General features: G+C 43.0%; 1 protein-coding gene across 2 annotated transcripts in view; it reads right to left on the reverse strand.

The window, feature by feature from the left end:
- LOC134227028 (protein amalgam-like) overlaps positions 1–20,599 on the reverse strand; it is a 278,865-nt gene that overhangs the window by 70,838 nt on the left and 187,428 nt on the right. For both annotated transcript variants that reach the window (XM_062708213.1, XM_062708212.1), the window contains exon 4: positions 8,243–8,398. In XM_062708213.1, the coding sequence (XP_062564197.1) occupies positions 8,243–8,398 (156 nt within the window). The remainder of the gene's footprint in view (positions 1–8,242; positions 8,399–20,599) is intronic.

Consider the following 20,599-nt stretch of genomic DNA (forward strand, 5'->3'; position numbering starts at 1 on the left):
TCAAAACAATTGAAGAAGCCTCCAAACATGTATGGAAAAATTGGCTTCCTCTAACATCAACATGAAAACATACAATTGAGGTTAGGTCCGATTTCCGACTGTTCTCTCACTGTGTGAAATGAACTCATCGAAAATATTCAACTGTCGGTTACACTAAAATGAGTAACATAGCAGCTATTCTAAAAATGTGTTGTTCCAGGAGAGCCCCGTTTCGTGTGAATGGAACACAAAATTGTGTAAATCCTGTTATACAATGTGAAGCCATGCCTCGAGGAGTCGATAGCGATAGGTGCCAACGATAGGTATCCTACGACCCCCCTGCCTCGGCATGAGCAGACCATACTTTGGTCATTATTAATCATAATCAATTGCATCGCTACACAATGAATCTGTAGCCGTCCTGTCGAAAGTCGAATGTCGAAAGACAAAAGGTCGAAGGACAAAAGGTCGAAGGGACAAAAGGTCGAATGTACAAAAGATCGAAAGGACAAAATGTCGAAAGGGCGAAAGGTCGAAGAGACAAAAGGTTGAAATTACAAAATTGATTAAAATTGAAAAGCCGTAGTATGGACAACAATACAAAGCAAAACTATGATGTAGGTATCGTCATCGGGGGTGACAATTGGCCATATAGGGGTCAGATTGAGCCATGTTTTCAACAACTTAGAATGTCTTTGTAATGCAATTTATGTATCTGGGTACAAGGAAATTGTAATATATTTATTTATTTATTCATCTTCATCTTCAGTGTTAACTGTACATACTGGTTTAAAACTTATATGCTAACTTAAAATTTGCCTTAATCTAGTTTATATCGTTCTGCTACAATTAAAATCGAACCAATCAATGTCGTTGAGGGGGTTGAAGCAACGTTCCAGCGGGTGGTTTTGCCCAACCATTGTGGAGTGTCGGACAGACTGGAAGAGCTGACGTTGGCGGGCTGACTGAGGGCAAAACGAACAAAACTGCGTTGGACCCTTCCGATTCGCGTCATCTGGACTTCGTGATAGGGCGCCCACACCTGCACAGCATATTCGAGTATGCTTCGTACGAGGCAGCAATACAGGCTTTTCAGGGGGTAAACGTCATCAAACTCAGCAGCGTTCCGGCGCATGAAGCCTAGTACGGCGAAAGTCTTGACAGTAGCTCGTTGCAATATGCTCGTTAAAATTCAGCTTGCAGTCAAACGTAACTACCAGGTCTTTTATGGAGCTCACACTTTTCAGTTCGTTTTCGCATGCCGAGTAAAGAAAGTTTATCTGCGTTCTGCATTTGTTAAAACTTATTGAATTGCATTTCGATGCATTTATCTCCATACCATTTAAACAACACCAGTTGGCTATGACATCTAGATCTTGTTGCAGCGCAAGACAATCGGTCAATGATCGAATAATTCGAAATATTTTCAAATCGTCGGCGTACATGAGACGATGAGATCGAAGTTTACAGCATAAGTCGTGCACGAAGATGATGAAATTCAGCGACCCTAGGTGACTGCCTTGTGGCACTCCGGATGGCGAAGGATATGTATTGGATGAGACAGTGCCTAATTTAACGAAGGATGACCTACCAATCAGGTAAGAACGCAGCCAAGTGACAATCCAGTCAGGAAATCCCAAACGTTCTAATTTCTTTAAAGTTAATCCGTGAGGAACTTTATCGAAAGCCTTCGAAAAGTCGATGTAAATGCTGTCAACTTGACATCTCTTCTCCAGGTTAGAATTCAGCATGCTAGTGTAGGTCATCAGGTTTGTTACAGTTGAGCGATTTCGTACAAAGCCATGTTGGTACTCAGAGATAACAGGTTTAGCGGCCACATACATACGTTCATGAATCAGCAGTTCTAGTGTTTTGGCCAGACAACTAAGAATCGAGATTGGACGATAGTTCTCAACATTATGGGAGCTACCCGCCTTATGAATTGGAGTAACTGCTGATATTTTCCACTCATCTGGGAAGACTCCTAGCGCAAGCGACATGTTGAACAAAATGCAAACCGGCAATCCTAATACGTCAGCACATCGTCGAATGAAAACAGTAGGTAGTCTTTCTGGACCTGGATCTTTCGACAGCTCCTAATGTTTTTGAAATTTCAGCTACGGTGAATGTGGGGCGCGGGAAATTCATGTTGTATGATGGAAAAGAATTAAGAAGGTCTGCCGAATCTGGAGGAGGATTCGTATTGTACACCGATTTGAAAAAACTTGCGAAAAGCTCAGCAGATTCAACGATATCATTTGATGTAACATCAGCAAAACTCACAGTGGACAACATCGCATGCGATTTTTTCCTGGTTTTGATGAAACGCCAGAAAAATGACGGGTTCGATTTAGCTTCATTTTGTACACGGTGAACATACTCACGAAAGGTAGACGACACGAGACTTTCGTACTCCGATTCAACGGTTTGCAGAAGAGCTCTGTTTGTCGCAGTCCGGTTACGGAAAAACCTGCGACGCGTTTTACGAAGTATATTACGTCGATGCTGTAGTTCAGCGTTCCACCAGAGTTGCTTGTACGTCTTCCGAGGTAAAGATCTACGAAGAGGAACATGCCTGCTTATTGTGTCGAAGACCGCGTTGTAGAATGATGTAATCGAGGTGTTAATATCGTCTCCACTGAGTATCAGGAACCAATCAAGTGAATTAAGCTCGTTCTTCACAGCCTCGTAGTCACAGCGAGAGAAGTCAAAATCTAAGTCCATTCCTTCCACTGCAGATTGGAGATGATGAACCGGGTTACGAAAGTCCAGACGTAGAACGAACGGTTTGTGGTGGCGGTCAGGGCTTAAAATTGAATATGGTGCTTCAATAAGCTCAGCTTCGTGACAGTCGCTTACAAATGCCAAGTCAAGAAGTATCCCGTTCGAATTTGATACATTGCAGATTTGTTTCAAGCCACTAGCAATCAAAATTTCAGTTAGAGTTAACTCCTGCTCGGAAGAAGCGTTGGTTGGCAAGTATCCTTCCTATAACCATTCGAGCCGAGAGAGGTTGTAATCCCCGAACTACGATATATAAAACCTTTTGAGCGATTTAGATGGCCCAATCTTGGCTTGAACCCACAACCTCTTATTTCTACACAAAATTCTATCATCAATATATATGCATATGCAATATGCAAATGCACATGCATGATTATAAACCGTTCGGTCCTGGAACACTTATGCAAGCTCATTCATGCTGTGTGCCATGAGAGATGTTTTTTCGTTAGTGATGTACAAATTAAAATGATTCGTACGGTTGAATCACCGAATAGTATGCAATTTAAACTGTTATGTACGGCTTAATTGAGTCTTAGTGTACATGCTTTAGTGTTTATTTCTTGTTTAAATCCAGTAACGACGTCACGTTGAATTAAAACCAATAACATCCCCATCTAATGCATGATGAGGAGTGAAAAATAAATTTGACACACATTGCTACAAGAGACCAAAAATATTCTGTATCTGCATGATGGACATCGGAATGTAACGTATAGGAATGTAAAGGAAGTCGCATTGGTTATCTGCTAAATAATGTGATTCACTCAAACATGCACTCGAAGCAACACGTGTTACAAGAGCACGATCTAACAAGTACTAATTACTCAGCTTCACCGTCCCAAGGACTAATAAAAATTAAACAATGCTCGCCCTGGCTGAATATTCACTGTAGATTGGTTAAAGAACTGCCCATGAAATAAAGAAGGAGAAATCTCAGGGAAATGTAGTAAGATAGATTGTTTTTCAAAAACATGTTTTCAAACTGGTTGTCGTATAGTTTGTCTTTTTCGTGTGTACAGAATTATAGATTGTTAAGTTTTGGACTTTCGACCTGTTGTCCATTCGACCTTTTGTCCCGTCGAACTTTTCTCCCATCGACTTTTTGTCCTTTCTACATTCTGTCCCTTCGACCTTTTGTCCTTTCGACTTTTTGTCCCTTCGACCTTTTGTCCATCGACCTTTTGTCCTTCGACCTTTTGTCTTTCGATTTTATGTCCCAAAACCAGCAAAGAATATAGGAGAGATATTCCAATACCGTTCCACTTTTTGATCAATCAAGATAGGTGGATGGGGTCAACCAGTATCAGATCGTGCTTTCATAGACTGAGGCACACCAACGAATCTGATAAAAAATGTATGAATCAATGAAAAAGTTGGACAAGAAGGGATTTTTATTGCGCGGTAAACGTGCATCCGGAATATCTCCCAAATATCCCAAGTAACATTTTAAGATTTATTATTTACTACAAGAGTTGAATCCTACAACAATAAAACCATAATCAAGGCATTTTATTCTTTATCGCTAACACCAAAATCTCTTGGAGAGTAGTATCTGCCTAGTTGGCCCACTCTTGAAATGGTTTTGAAGGGTAAATGCAAGACGGGTTTCAAGATCAGAATATGACAAAGCATGAATACGAATTCGGCACCGAAAACCTTTCGTAGTCTATTTGTAAACCATTATAAAAGACAGTTGGCCTCATTTGAAACCTTTTCTAAGCCACTTAATCTTGATGCCTGCGGAAATCTCTAGATCTAGCTTTATGCAAACATTCACATGAAATAATAAAATACGTTCAGTCTCAACAAAATAAATTAAAGTATATTGTACATGAAATAATAAAATGCCTTAATCAAACATTGAAATGAAATATTTATAATCATCGAGAAAAATAATCAAAGCAGATGTGATGTATGATGCTTCAATTTTTGGTGCCAAATGAGATTTATTGTGTCATATAGTGCGAAACTCCGATATAACTGATGCGCTCTCAGTAAACCTCGTTTTAAATATTATTTTTCGAAAAACAAATTGTTGTTAAATTTGCACTTATCTGTTAATTGCACATTGTTTAATTGTTTTATTATTTGCAGTTGATTTGTTTATAAAATTTCATAAAAAATCTTAAGTGTAATGCAGTACTAATAGATTTTTCGTTTCAAATTCTCTCCTAATGTGTAGTGAAAAAAAATATGGCGATGGCTTGCGAGATGATTTCTCGCCATCCATTTATTCACATTGCTTTGCTTCGATGAAATTAACAATAAAATCAAAATGTTTAGATATGGCATGTATGAAGGCTCGAATGACTGTTGTAAATGCTGAATGGTCATTTTTCGACATATATGGTGACCATAACTAGAGTGAATTTGACAGTTCATGTTTACCAAACGAAAGGAAAACACAGGGCATCGATAAAAATTGGATAGAGTTCAAATTGATCATTTAATATACGTAAGTAAAACATGAAGTACTCAACTAGTGGTGACGGCGCTTTATCAGTCGGACACATAAAAAAACATTTCCGTACCACTGTTGGAAAAGTGGAAAAGTGAAACATTTATAGCGACTGGAGCGGGTCTGCGTACCGTGTTTTTCTTCTATCTTGTATTCTTTAAAGTTTGTCACCTCGTGATTTCGGAAATGAATATTTCGATATCAAGTTGATTTATAAAGCTGAAAATTGGTCAGGATGCATATTATGAGTAAGCAAGCAGCGTGGTGATGTTTCAGAGCTATATCTTTTACAATAATGAAGGATTCAGCTCTTACTACTCGTCTTCACTTTCCCACTTTTTCGGTTCTGATTTTTTCCGAGCTGCAGAGTTTGTATTTTATAAGACTCTTTATGTAGCAAGCACAAATGCCAATTGATCTGATTTAAAGCCGAAAGTAACTTTTATAGTAACAAAACGACTTTAAGAAGTATTTTATTATGACAAATAAAATAAACATCAAGGAGTTTTAATGATATTTTCCAGACAGGTTTAATCGAGGCATGGACTGCCCTAATAAGTTCATATTAAAAACTTCATAGTATTCGGAATTTATAACCTGCCACAAATGGTTTTGGCAACAGCTTGAAGATAAATCACAATTCAGGCGTGCTAAATGCTTTATCAAAACTAAAGAGCAAGCCTATTGCCATAATAAAACCATAATAAATAACATCGAATGCCAAAGAGCTGTATGAATGTTACTTGGGTATCTATCGTGCAACTTTTACGGATACTCTCTCCACTAGACAAGTAGATGCTTCTCGGTGGAACATTCCATTACGATTGCAGTTGACCGATACTCGATGCCACATACCTGCCAGCGTAGATTCACTCATCGGTATTGCCCATTTTTCAGTTTATTATGGACCGAACAGGAGGATCTTTAAGAGCTTCTTAAAACCGAATGGGGTTCAATTAGTTGCTGGCGACGTCAACGATGAATCTGCAGCGTTTTTAAAAACACATCAGGTGGAATCCTTAGACATGCAGACTGAGTCTGTTTTGGAGACCTCTGTCGTTGAATAAAACAACGGATTTTGAGAATGACGATCAACGATTCATCAGATATTCATACTTCGGTGAATCATTGAAGAATTCAGGGAATACGACATGCTACTCACCATCTCTTTGTGGATTTAATTCAGCATGAGTCAGTCAGTCAAATGAAACAAACTATGGCAAATCGATCTAAAATTTGATTTTCCGATAGAACGAATTAGTCTGATTTGAGCGAGTGGCTCCAATGAGCCAATCTTAATAAAAGTCGGTGATAACCCGACTTAGTGTTGTTAGATAAAATGCGAAATCTAATGTGGCGTAGCATGAACCCTTGCGCAAATCGTAGTTGCAGAGATACATATCCTCCACGGTCATTTTAAATTTCGCTACAATCTACAATTAGGTGGATTCGATTTTCTTCACACTGGTCACGTCCTTACAAATGTTTTTATTTTGTAATCGTCCAAAGATCTGCTTAGGAAAACGCTCGGAACCGAAACAGTTTTCACAGACAAAGGAGGTAATAAAATGGCAAACATGTACCAATTAGGTGAATCTCTGTAAGGAAAAACTGAAGGGGTGAATGAAGTCAGCAAAACTTACCAGATTTAGATTGTTATTACAAATACCAGTCCTTATTCAATTTTCCAAACGAAGTGCGTTGAAAATATCGTTCCGGTGTTGTTCAACGATACATATATCCAGTCTCAGAACGTTGTCATACTTCACGCTATGCATTACGACGACTTTCAGCTCTTCAGTACCTATTAGCTTTTGCAATTTTTCTTTCTTGATCCGCAGTCTCCAGAGTAAAGCTGCCAAAGAACGCCACACATCTGTTCGATATTGATTTAGATGTGCCTTAGAAAAATGCCTCATACTCTTTGACATTCGACACTGCAAGGTATGATCCGCATTCCACCGGGGCTGGTAGTTTGCATACGATTCTTCCTCTTGCAGAACAATGACCACGTTTCTTGAACTTCTGGCGACAGTATCCTCTTCGACAATGGTGATCTCGTTGTCCAGAAGAACGAATTAATCTGTTACTCCAATAATTCACGGTCCATTTCATAAAGTGATGAAAGGTAATGTGATCCACAATCTGCTGTGCAACTTAGTTTCCGAATATACAATACAAAGATCTTTCTGCATTCTCCATTTCGAATGGCGGACCAAGAGCGATCGTTACATTCAGGATTTAACATTCAGGATTTTACCGATATACACGAAGTGTATGACCATTGTACTGCCAATAAAAGCATAACTGTGCCATAAAGATAGGACACTAATCAAATATGGGACGGTTATGGGTATTCAGTTCATTATTAATGACATGCTCCTATATTTATGATATTCGCTATACCAAATCTAGTGACAATACGATTAAATTATGAAGAATCATCGCACAGCATGCGTGGGGTTATCATTTAATTGTTTCCTTACTAATTTGTTACTATCGGAACTCCGAACAAATGAAACTTCGACTTTCTCATTCCTTGCTTTTAGAAAAGGATACTGGTTCATGTTGGAAATTGCCACATCAATCGATTCAATTCTACACTGTATAAGCCTCTCTGGCGTAGGCACCGTAAGACCAAAGTCGGATTACGATACAGCCTCTGAAAACCACAATTTCGTGAACCAATCTACGTAACTTCAACGTCTATGCGGAGGAATATGGTTAAATACGTTCCTTTGTCGAATAATAATCGTTCAGAATGTTAATGAGCGTTCTATTTCTTATTTCATAACTAAGAAGTTTTCCGAACTGAGAAAAACAACTAAACGACATGTTTAGGAATTATTTAAACACTTAACATGCAACACGAGAAGTACTCACGGAAAGCATCAATCGTGTGGTATATTCTCCTTTGACACAACACATTCAACCAGTGCCAGTGTGCGCTTCAGACCACTATCCCCTCCACGTACGCGGCTAAAATCCCACCTCGCTCCCCACACACACGGCAGTACTCACCCAAATTATCCACCTCGCACGGCAGCGTGATCGTATCGCCAATGACGGCCCGTATCGACTGGGACCGGGATGTGAACTTTGGCTGAATCAACGGTGGGTTGTCGATGAAGTCTGGATCTGACAGCGGATCGGACAGCGAGTTGCCGTACGATGTGCCTGAGAAAGGAGGAACAAAAAAAAATAAAACAACGTTAGGGTAAAATTTGGAATCGGAACAAAAGTTCAAACGCAGAAATGGATATACGAGGTGAATCGAAATGTCAATCAAAGGTTTTTTTGGCGGGAATCGGTTTTTGGCGGTGATGAGATTTCATTCTGAGTGGATGGCGGAGGTTTTCGGTATCTGTTCGTTTATTTTTTATTATTTTAGTGAAGTAAATAAGATTGGTAGGCTTGATTTAGATATAGCATAGCAAATCATCCCAGGCAGAAGCTATGCACAAAATAACAAAACATGTTATGGACTTAATTGATATAAAAGATAAAAGAACAGGCAACAATAACAATAACTTGCACCGAAATATCATTTAACTATCAAGATATGCTATGGATAAGAACAAACTAATGGCTTATGATATTGAGCACTTCTTACAAATAGCATAACTTGATCTCATAATAATATTTAGGTGTGAAATATAGATATTTTCGTCTGATCTTTTATCTCTTATATCAATCATGTTCATATCTCATTTTGCTATCATATGCATCATATGAAAGGAGGCTTCCGAGCCTCTTGAAAGGAGGCTTCCGAGCCTCTTGAAAGGAGGCTTCCGAGCCTCTTGAAAGGAGGCTTCCGAGCCTCTTGAAAGGAGGCTTCCAAGCCTCTTGAAAGGAGGCTTCCGAGCCTCTTGGAAGGAGGCTTTGAGCTCTTGGAAGGAGGCTTCTGAGCCTCTTGAAAGGAGGCCTGAGCCTTGAAAGGAGGCTTCTGAGCCTCTTGAAAGGAGGCTTCTGAGCTCTTGAAAGGAGGCTTCTGAGCCTCTTGAAAGGAGGCTTCTGAGCCTCTTGAAAGGAGGCTTCTGAGCCTCTTGAAAGGAGGCTTCTGAGCTCTCTTGAAAGGAGGCTTCTGAGGCCTCTTGAAAGGAGGCTTGAGCCTCTTGAAAGGAGGCTTCTGAGCCTCTTGAAAGGAGGCTTCTGAGCCTCTTGAAAGGAGGCTTCTGAGCCTCTTGAAAGGAGGCTTCTGAGCCTCTTGAAAGGAGGCTTCTGAGCCTCTTGAAAGGAGGCCTGAGCCTCTTGAAAGGAGGCTTCTGAGCCTCTTGAAAGGAGGCTTCTGAGCCTCTTGAAAGGAGGCTTCTGAGCTCTTGAAAGGAGGCTTCCTGAGCCTCTTGAAAGGAGGCCTGAGCCTCTTGAAAGGAGGCTTCTGAGCCTCTTGAAAGGAGGCTTCTGAGCCTCTTGAAAGGAGGCTCTGAGCCTCTTGAAAGGAGGCTTCTGAGCCTCTTGAAAGGAGGCTTCTGAGCCTCTTGAAAGGAGGCTTCTGAGCCTCTTGAAAGGAGGCCTGAGCCTCTTGAAAGGAGGCTTCCTGAGCCTCTTGAAAGGAGGCCTGAGCCTCTTGAAAGGAGGCTTCTGAGCCTCTTGAAAGGAGGCTTCTGAGCCTCTTGAAAGGAGGCTTCTGAGCCTCTTGAAAGGAGGCTTCTGAGCCTCTTGAAAGGAGGCTTCTGGAGGCCTCTTGAAAGGAGGCTTCTGAGCCTCTTGAAAGGAGGCTTCTGAGCCTCTTGAAAGGAGGATTCTGAGCCTCTTGAAAGGAGGCTTCTGAGCCTCTTGAAAGGAGGCTTCTGAGCCTCTTGAAAGGAGGCTTCTGAGCCTCTTGAAAGGAGGCTTTGAGCCTCTTGAAAGGAGGCCTGAGCCTCTTGAAAGGAGGCTCTGAGCCTCTTGAAAGGAGGCTTCCTGAGCCTCTTGAAAGGAGGCTTCTGAGCCTCTTGAAAGGAGGCTCTGAGCCTCTTGAAAGGAGGCTTCTGAGCCTCTTGAAAGGAGGCTTCTGAGCCTCTTGAAAGGAGGCTTCTGAGCCTCTTGAAAGGAGGCCTGAGCCTCTTGAAAGGAGGCTTCTGAGCCTCTTGAAAGGAGGCTTCTGAGCCTCTTGAAAGGAGGCTCTGAGCCTCTTGAAAGGAGGCCTGAGCCTCTTGAAAGGAGGCTTCTGAGCCTCTTGAAAGGAGGCTTCTGAGCCTCTTGAAAGGAGGCCTGAGCCTCTTGAAAGGAGGCTTCTGAGCCTCTTGAAAGGAGGCTTCTGAGCCTCTTGAAAGGAGGCTCTGAGCCTCTTGAAAGGAGGCTTCTGAGCCTCTTGAAAGGAGGCTTCCTGAGCCTCTTGAAAGGAGGCTTCTGAGCCTCTTGAAAGGAGGCTTCTGAGCCTCTTGAAAGGAGGCTTCTGAGCCTCTTGAAAGGAGGCTTCTGAGCCTCTTGAAAGGAGGCTTCCTGAGCCTCTTGAAAGGAGGCTCTGAGCCTCTTGAAAGGAGGCTTCTGAGCCTCTTGAAAGGAGGCTTCTGAGCCTCTTGAAAGGAGGCTTGAGCCTCTTGAAAGGAGGCTTCTGAGCCTCTTGAAAGGAGGCTTCTGAGCCTCTTGAAAGGAGGCTTCTGAGCCTCTTGAAAGGAGGCTTCTGAGCCTCTTGAAAGGAGGCTTCTGAGCCTCTTGAAAGGAGGCTTCTGAGCCTCTTGAAAGGAGCCTTCTGAGCCTCTTGAAAGGAGGCTTCTGAGCCTCTTGAAAGGAGGCTTCTGAGCCTCTTGAAAGGAGGCTTCTGAGCCTCTTGAAAGGAGGCTTCTGAGCCTCTTGAAAGGAGGCTTCTGAGCCTCTTGAAAGGAGGCTTCTGAGCCTTTTGAAAGGAGGCTTCTGAGCCTTTTGAAAGGAGGCTTCTGAGCCTCTTGAAAGGAGGCTTCTGAGCCTCTTGAAAGGAGGCTTCTGAGCCTCTTGAAAGGAGGCTTCTGAGCCTCTTGAAAGGAGGCTTCTGAGCCTCTTGAAAGGAGGCTTCTGAGCCTCTTGAAAGGAGGCTTCTGAGCCTCTTGAAAGGAGCCTCTGAGCCTCTTGGAAGGAGGCTTCTGAGCCTCTTGAAAGGAGGCTCTGAGCCTCTTGAAAGGAGGCTTCTGAGCCTCTTGAAAGGAGGCTTCTGAGCCTCTTGAAAGGAGGCTTCTGAGCTCTTGAAAGGAGGCTTCTGAGCCTCTTGAAAGGAGGCTTCTGAGCCTCTTGAAAGGAGGCTTCTGAGCCTCTTGAAAGGAGGCTTCTGAGCCTCTTGAAAGGAGGCTCTGAGCCTCTTGAAAATAGGGGCTTCTGAGCCTCTCGAAAGGAGGCTCTGAGCCTCTCGAAAGGAGGCTTCTGAGCCTCTTGAAAATAGGGGCTTCTGAGCCTCTTGAAAGGAGGCTCTCCGAGGCCTCTTGAAAGGAGGCTTCTGAGCCTCTTGAAAGGAGGCTCTGAGCCTCTTGAAAGGAGGCTCGAGGCCTCTTGAAAGGAGGCTTCTGAGCCTCTTGAAAGGAGGCTTCTGAGCCTCTTGAAAGGAGGCTTCTGAGCCTCTTGAAAGGAGGCTTCTGAGCCTCTTGAAAGGAGGCTTCTGAGCCTCTTGAAAGGAGGCTTCCGAGCCTCTTGAAAGGAGGCTTCCGAGCCTCTTGAAAGGAGGCTTCCGATCCTCTTGAAAGGAGGCTTCCGAGCCTCTTGAAAATAGGGGCTTCCGAGCCTCTCGAAAGGAGGCTTCCGAGCCTCTTGAAAATAGGGGCTTCCGAGCCTCTTGAAAGGAGGCTTCCGAGCCTCTTGAAAGGAGGCTTCCGAGCCTCTTGAAAGGAGGCTTCCGAGCCTCTAGAAAGGAGACTGCCGAGCCTCTTGAAGGGGGCTGCGAAGACACCTAGAAGGAGGCTTCCAAGCTTTTGCGGCGAAGCTACTGATCTTTTCGGTAAAGGCCTGTGTATTTCTCAAAAAAGGCTTTCAAACTTTTAAATCCTAGATTTTAGCTTAGAAGCATATTTTCAACATACCGTTGAACAATTTGTCTCAATCAGAGAGATAACATTGATTCGACGTATTGTTTTTTGTTTTTTTGTCCCACAGCCCTTCATACACTGCGCTGGTTGGAGTGGGCCGGGTTCAAAAGTTTACTGATCCCCATGTATATTGTGTACAAAACGAAGTTTTAGAATAAAAGAATTCATTTGGTGATCTCAGAAGGAGCCGCCTACGAATATTTGACTTACTGCTATCTCAAACTTCATGTGCCGACTGATTGAGTGTTGATTATTTGTCGTCACCAATGTTGGAAAATGTCATATCGTGTTAGTTGACAAATTTTGTGGAGAACTTGTACTCGCATATCCTATATATTTTCACATGGTCAATTCGTTTTGATTCGAGATGCGCAATCTCGTCCTCGATGCTATGATCATCGACCAATTCATTCAATTGAAAGATTACAACATGTATGCAACATCAGTTCTATTTATGTTGGTTTAAAGCCCCTAAATGACAATACTAAAATAAGCAAGGAGTCAGCAAGTCAATGCCCCACATTGACTCGAAACCGCAACCATCAGGATAATCGATAGTTGGATGTGTTCCATTCTTGTGGTAAAATCAATACTGAAAAATCCGAATATTGATGGCTGGCATTATTTCAGCCTGACCCCGCTATTAATGGTACACCATCACAAGCCATCAATTGCCCATAGTAACGTCGGCGGCAGTGCAGGCAGTGTCGAACGTGCCAATTGTGCTATTTTTCCGCAAAGTACTCGGTTACAGTCGGCCGAGGCACTCCAATATGAATCAAACATCATTGCATTGCTGGTGTAAAGCGAGACGGAAACAGCTCCGGGATGAGAACCTGCATAGAAAATGTGCACGCGGACCAAACCGCTCAAGTGTCAATATTTGAACTTGATGGTTCAGTACCAATTTCTGGTGATGAATTGTAATTTTGTTCCACTCGGTTCGATTTTGTCCTGATGCCATTGGCTCAATTCGGGTACGGTGAAGGAGGGGGCAGTGTTTACTGTCGATTGCGGTGCACAATAGTGCAGTCATGGCTACAGCAACGCAATGATGCGGAGGCCACTTTCAGCTGAGCGCCACCAAAGTATAAACAACTGCATCATGATGTGGAGCATTGTTGAAGTGTGCACATTTAGAACAATGAAACTGACAATCGGAAATTGGACCACTGGTGACCTTTGTTTCAGTTTAAATTAATAATTTGTCTCTGGAGGGGACCATTGACGGTTTACCATGGAATATAACCAATTTAGTTCTTGTTGTTGCGGAAAACCTTTGAAATATATCCATCATATGTAACTAACTCTCTTCGCATCAATGAATGTTGACTATTATCTGATACCCATTGTGAATTTAATTCATTGTCGAACTGAACAAAAACAAGGAGAATTGATTTATCAACTGATATTTTTAATGCTAAACAATAGTAGCTGAAAATTGAAAAACCCCCATTTTTATGTTTTCTGTTGTATTAACAAATTGATTCTTCATTGACTTCAAGGCAGTTTATTGCATCCCAAATTGAAATAAAAAGTTGTTACAAGATGAAATTCATTCCAACAATGTCTTCACTTATGAAGATAAGAACTCCAACACCATCTAGTAATATCTCCTGGTTTTCGCTTTCGGAATCTCATAAAAATTTCATGAGCAAACTTTTTCCCACTCAAATTAAAGACTTTCGATAGCAATTTTATGTCACAACGCCGAGTTTTTTCCCCGACTTGTTACATACGCAGAAACTTTTTAATACTTGTCATGGGAAGAGACTACAAATGAAACAAACATCCTGCGATGTGCGTTCGCAGCTCATTGTATAGTCATTAAAAGCTCGTGCAGGCAGAGCACCGCAAAAAATAATTTCAACTTTGTTTCGAGCGGAGTATCCGCCCGCCAAGAACATTGGAGGCCTACCTTTGTTGAATCAAGAACCGTAATCAGTTCGTCGCTGATGGTGAACAGTTAGTAAAGCCTACATGCGATTTTCACCCCACCGAAAATCACATGTAGCTTGTTGGCACCCACACCTGCCTGCCAGAGGTTGAAAATTGAAAAAAGTAGAAAATCCCATTTCCCCGCTGCATGTGCCCACACGGCTATTATTATTATGTCGGTTACGATAGCAGGAAATTTAATGCGAGCGGAAGGTTTTTCAATTTACCGGCTTATGCACGCCACAGCAACGACGAGCGAGCGCACTTTGAAGGTGGTGAAGCTTTTGACAGCTGTTCGAGACTTTGGAGCCGCGCTGCGACTGACTGGCTGACGGGATCGGGCCGATGCGATGTTTGTATCCGCGGAGCTCTATTGAGGGTGGAAAGCCCGGACGGACTCAAATAGGCGCGGATAATAATATCAATTATTGTTCTTGTAGGAAGGGTGATAAAATCTGTGTTTAAGTCACCTGCAGATTTGAAATACCGTTATCTCCACATTAATAGGATTTATCAATATATTTATGAAAAGCGATTTAACAACGAGGAAAATGGCAGCCCTTGTATTGTACCGTTTCATGTGAAAAACGATTCGTAAATAACATCTGATTGTTCCATAGAACACTACCACAAATAAAAACATTTCAAGAGCACCCATAAAGAATAATAAGAGGATCCATAACTTAACTAATTTTTTTCAATTAATAGGACAACATGTTCTATGAAATGTGAAAAAAAGCAATACAATTTCTGCTTTTTTTTCCTATGAACGTCTTATGATTAAGCCATAAATCATAAATTCAAATTTGCACAATTTTAAACGTAATGATGATCCATAATTGTTGTCGCACATAAGAGCGTTTCTGCTGGTCGGATTCTGTCGGGCATTGTTCTTTCTTCATTGCAATATTTGTGGACTGTATACACGGATTTTTTTAACAGAACAATCTACGTTTATTGGACGGAATAACTTGTACACGACTTATCTTGTTTAACGTTCGTTTTACTGATCACTGAACTTCACGGATGACGGACAAGGTTCTTGATTTACTACAGACTGTAGTGACTGACTAATAACGTTTGATTTGGATATCATGACTGTGACTATTACGACTCTATGATGGTATCTCGACGGACTATCATGACGGACTATTACGACGGACTCTCATGACGGACTATTACGACGGACCGACTAGCACCAATTGCAAGGGAGCTCGTGGGGCAGTATCAGGCGGGTTTTATGGGCGAGCGCTCCACCACGGACCAGGTGTTCGCCATTCGCCAAGTACTGCAGAAATGCCGCGAATACAACGTGCCCACACATCATCTATTCATCGACTTCAAAGCCGCATATGATACAATCGATCGGGACCAGCTATGGCAACTAATGCACGTACACGAAGAAACGATTTCCGGATAAACTGACACGGTTGATCAAAGCGACGATGGATCGGGTGATGTGCGTAGTTCGAGTTTCAGGGGAATACTCGAGTCCCTTCGAAACCCGCAGAGGGTTACGGCAAGGTGATGGTCTCTCGTGTCTGCTGTTCAACATCGCTTTGGAAGGGGTAATACGAAGAGCAGGGATTAACACGAGTGGTAAAATTTTCAATAAGTCCGTCCAGCTATTTGGCTTCGCCGACGACATAGATATTATGGAACGTAACTTTGAGAAGATGGAGGAAGCCTACATCAGACTGAAGAGGGAAGCTAATCGGATCGGACTTGTCGTCAACACGTCGAAGACGAAGTACACGATAGGAAGAGGTTCAAGAGACGACAATGTGAGCCACCCATCGCGAGTTTGCATCGATGGTGACGAAATCGAGGTGGTAGAAGAATTTGTGTACTTGGGCTCACTGGTGACTGCCGAAAATGATACCAGCAGAGAAATTCGGAGACGACTAGTGGCTGGAAATCGTACGTACTTTGGACTCCGCAAGACGCTCCGATCGAATAGAGTTCGCCGCCGTACCAAACTGACAATCTACAAAACGCTCATTAGACCGGTAGTCCTCTACGGACACGAGACCTGGACGATGCTCGTGGAGGACCAACGCGCACTTGGAGTTTTCGAAAGGAAAGTGCTGCGTACCATCTATGGTGGGGTGCAGATGGCGGACGGTACGTGGAGGAGGCGAATGAACCACGAGTTGCACGAGCTGCTGGGAGAACCATCCATCGTTCACACTGCGAAAATCGGACGACTGCGGTGGGCCGGGCACGTAGTCAGAATGTCGGACAGTAACCCGGTGAAAATGGTTCTCGACAACGATCCGACGGGCACAAGAAGGCGAGGTGCGCAGCGGGCAAGGTGGTGCGATAAGGTGGAAGATGACTTGCGGACCCACCGTAGACTGCGTGGTTGGCGACGTGTAGCCATGGACCGAGCCGAATGGAGAAGACTCTTATATACCGCACAGGCCACTTCGGCCTTAGTCTGAATAAATAAAAAATTGCATACATGTTGTAATCTTTCAATTGAATGAATTGGTCGATGATCATAGCATCGAGAACGAGATTGCGCTTCTCGACTCAAAACTAATTGATCACGTAAAAATATATAAAATATAAAAATAGGTAGGCTCGTAAGAAAAATGACACGTCAAGAGTGACGCATATTTTAACGCCACATGTTAGAGTACAAAAGTAAGCATGCTGAGACCGTAGAGCATCGTCTCAGTTCAGCTTGTGCGAAGATAGTAGTGACGACACATGTTTACATTCAAACTAAATGTTTACATACGTGCTGAGCCTGCTTTTTTTTTGTATACCGTCCTATAGCATCCCATAGCATCCTATGATTGAATCAAAACTAATAAAGAGATCATAGTAAACCTGATTACCTGTATATTGCTATATATTAACTGTTGGATGTGCTATCATTTTATAACTGGCTCCATCCATATACTCCGATCAAATCCTGTAATTCAGGTAACCAACTCCATCGGAAATAAAAGCTATGTTACCTGGAAAATATTCCCATTTATTTGCTTTTGAATTGTTTTTAATTTAAATTAAATTATTGGTGCAACTTGATGAAATTATAACATGTAAAGAAAAAGTACCGAATTTGTACACTTTTTGACTATTTACTAAAACTGCAATATCTCAGCCCCAGAACAACATTTCTTGGATCTTATTTTATGAAAATACTCCCTATGAATAGCTCTTTGTAGGTTGTAAGTTTTTCTGAACGAGAAAAAAATATTTTTTGTTTGAGGATGAAATAACTTCAAAAATTAGTCAAAAAAATGAGCTTTTTTCGATTTTTAAACAGTTCTGCAGATTGTAAACACGTATAATACCAAAAACTAATTCATGGAGAATATGGGCAAAGATCCACAGAAAAATAAAAAAATATAAAACGAATGGGTGACCCTGAAAAAAAATTGTGAAAGGACCCAATATTTGATTTTTGACCTAAAAAAAGCTCATTTTTCAAAAATCGATCTGGCGCGACCTCTAAACGATTTTTTAGAAATTCAGTTTGTTCTACAAAAATTATCCAGACAGGTATATCTTTCATTTCAGGGTTGAGCACCATGACTTTTCAAACATCGATTTTTTTTGGGACACCCTACTCGGCAGCCTCCTTTCAAGAGGCTCGGCAGCCTCCTTTCAAGAGGCTCGGCAGCCTCCTTTCAAGAGGCTCGGCAGCCTCCTTTCAAGAGGCTCGGCAGCCTCCTTTCAAGAGGCCCGGCAGCCTCCTTTCAAGAGGCTCGGCAGCCTCCTTTCAAGAGGCTCGGCAGCCTGCTTTCAAGAGGCTCCGCCCCCCCCTTTCTAGACGCTTGCCCGCCTCCTTTCAAGAGGCTCGGCAGCCTCCTTTCAAGAGGCTCGGCAGCCTCCTTTCAAGAGGCTCGGCAGCCTCCTTTCAAGAGGCCTGGCAGCCTCCTTCAAGAGGCTCGGCAGCCTCCTTTCAAGAGGCCTGGCAGCCTCTTCAAGAGGCTCGGGAGCCTCCTTTCAAGAGCCTCGGCAGCCTCCTTTCAAGAGGCTCGGCAGTATCCTTTCAAGAGGCTCGGCAGTCTCCTTTCAAGAGGCTCGGCAGCCTCCTTTCAAGAGGCTCGGCAGCCTCCTTTCAAGAGGCTCGGCAGCCTCCTTTCAAGAGGCCTGGCAGCCTCCTTTCAAGAGGCTCGGCAGCCTCCTTTCAAGAGGCTCGGCAGCCTCCTTTCAAGAGGCTCGGCAGCCTCCTTTCAAGAGGCTCGGCAGCCTCCTTTCAAGAGGCTCGGCAGCCTCCTTTCAAGAGGCTCGGCAGCCTCCTTTCAAGAGGCTCGGCAGCCTCCTTTCAAGAGGCCTGGCAGCCTCCTTTCAAGAGGCTCGGCAGCCTCCTTTCAAGAGGCTCGGCAGCCTCCTTTCAAGAGACTTGGCAGCCTCCTTTCAAGAGACTTGGCAGCCTCCTTTCAAGAGACTCGGCAGCCTCCTTTCAAGAGACTCGGCAGCCTCCTTTCAAGAGGCTCGGCAGCCTCCTTTCAAGAGGCTCGGCAGCCTCCTTTCAAGAGGCTCGGCAGCCTCCTTTCAAGAGGCTCGGCAGCCTCCTTTCAAGAGGCTCGGCAGCCTCCTTTCAAGAGGCTTGGCAGCCTCCTTTCAAGAGGCTCGGCAGCCTCCTTTCAAGAGGCTCGGCAGCCTCCTTTCAAGAGGCTCGGCAGCCTCCTTTCAAGAGGCTCGGCAGCCTCCTTTCAAGAGGCTCGGCAGCCTCCTTTCAAGAGACTCGGCAGCCTCCTTTCAAGAGGCTCGGCAGCCTCCTTTCAAGAGGCTCGGCAGCCTCCTTTCAAGAGGCTCGGAAGCCTCCTTTCAAGCCTCCTGGAAGTATTGAAGCGAAAACTTCCAGTAACCGTCCGAAAACCGAAGATAGGCCGGAAGTAGGCGCAAGATGGGGATTCAAAGTACACGTCAAAGCTGGTATCGAATTGGCTCAACGAACAAAAAATCGACGTTTTTGAGTGACCAATAGGTACAGTTACCAGACCTTATCCCAATAGAACATCTTTGGTCTATTTTTAAAATAAAGGTTCAAGAACAATATTCAAAAAGCATTCAGCAATTACGAGAAATTTTAAGATAAGCTTGTTGAATCAATGCCGCAAAAATGCCGCGCTGTTATTACAAAGGTTACACAAAATATTGTACAAAGTCATATTATTTTTTAGTTATAAAGGGGATCACCTGATAGGAGGAAAAACATTATACAAAATTCATGGAAAAATGACAAACACTTCTTCTTCTTCTTCTTATTGGCATTACATCCCCACACTGGAACAGAGCCGCCTCGCAGCTTAGTGTTCATTAAGCACTTCCACAGTTATTAAGGTGACACGGGAAGCACGAACAATCATTTAATGCTTAATTTTTTTTACAACAAATATGATTTTCAAAAAGCATCACCGGCGCGTACTTACTCGCAATCTACATGCTGACACATTTACAGTTACATCAAACAACTGAAAACCGAAATACGGCGCTCCGAAGTTACGATGTGACAATGCTAGAAAAAGACAAGAGATAGGAAAAATGGCACGGAGTGTAGTGCCTCTCCGAGTCACCTTAACTGCGAGGTTTCTAAGCCAGGTTACCATTTTTGCATTCGTATATCATAAGGCTAGCACGATGATACTTTTATGCCCAGGGTAGTCGAGACAATTTCCAATCCGAAAATTGCCTATACCGGCACCTGGAATCGAACCCAGCCACCCTCAGCATGGTCTTGCTTTGTAGCCGCGCGTCTTACCGCACGGCTAAGGAGGGCCCCAAGGACAAACACCTAAGGCTGAATAAATCATATAAAAACATTCATAGAAAACGACTTGCTTTACACATGAATAACAAAAAAATTGCGTTTTGGCGGTATGGTTGAGTAAACTTTTTTCACATAGTGTCGATTATTTTGAACGAGGGGAAAACATATAGGGAAATTAATAAACTTTTCGTTTCAATGAGACCAAAGCAAGCGTTTCTCGGGCCAAGAGAGAATCTTTTTTCGTTGTTTATGTTGAGGATCATCTTTCACCCATCAATCTTTCTCTACAATTAGCCTTGGATGATGAACGAAAATTTTTCCTATTAGATGAAAATCCTTTTTCGTTTCATCACTTTTTACCCACTCACTCACTTTTCGCGAGAATTATCGCAGAACAATTACAAAATGGTATGGCCGCGCCGGGATTCAAACCCAGAATAGTAACAATAATAGCCGTAGGGATGCGCTTACTCTAGCCACATCACCACGCTATCTGTATGAAAGCATTAGGTTATTTGTTCTACATAAGCTACTACCATTTGCATTGAAGATGCCACGAAAAGACTCGAATATGAAAGAAAAAGAGCAAACCAACGTTTGCCGGCAATCGAAGTGAGCGAAAAATGGTTATCACTCTCCAGGCTGTTTTTCTTTCCCGAAAAGTGATTTCTCCCCGAACATTTTCATGAGGGAGCAACCTGTGCTCCTGAGATTGAGTGAGCGATACAAACCCTG

Source organism: Armigeres subalbatus, chromosome 3 (assembly GCF_024139115.2).
Source record: "Armigeres subalbatus isolate Guangzhou_Male chromosome 3, GZ_Asu_2, whole genome shotgun sequence".
In the NCBI taxonomy this organism is placed as follows: domain Eukaryota; kingdom Metazoa; phylum Arthropoda; class Insecta; order Diptera; family Culicidae; genus Armigeres; species Armigeres subalbatus.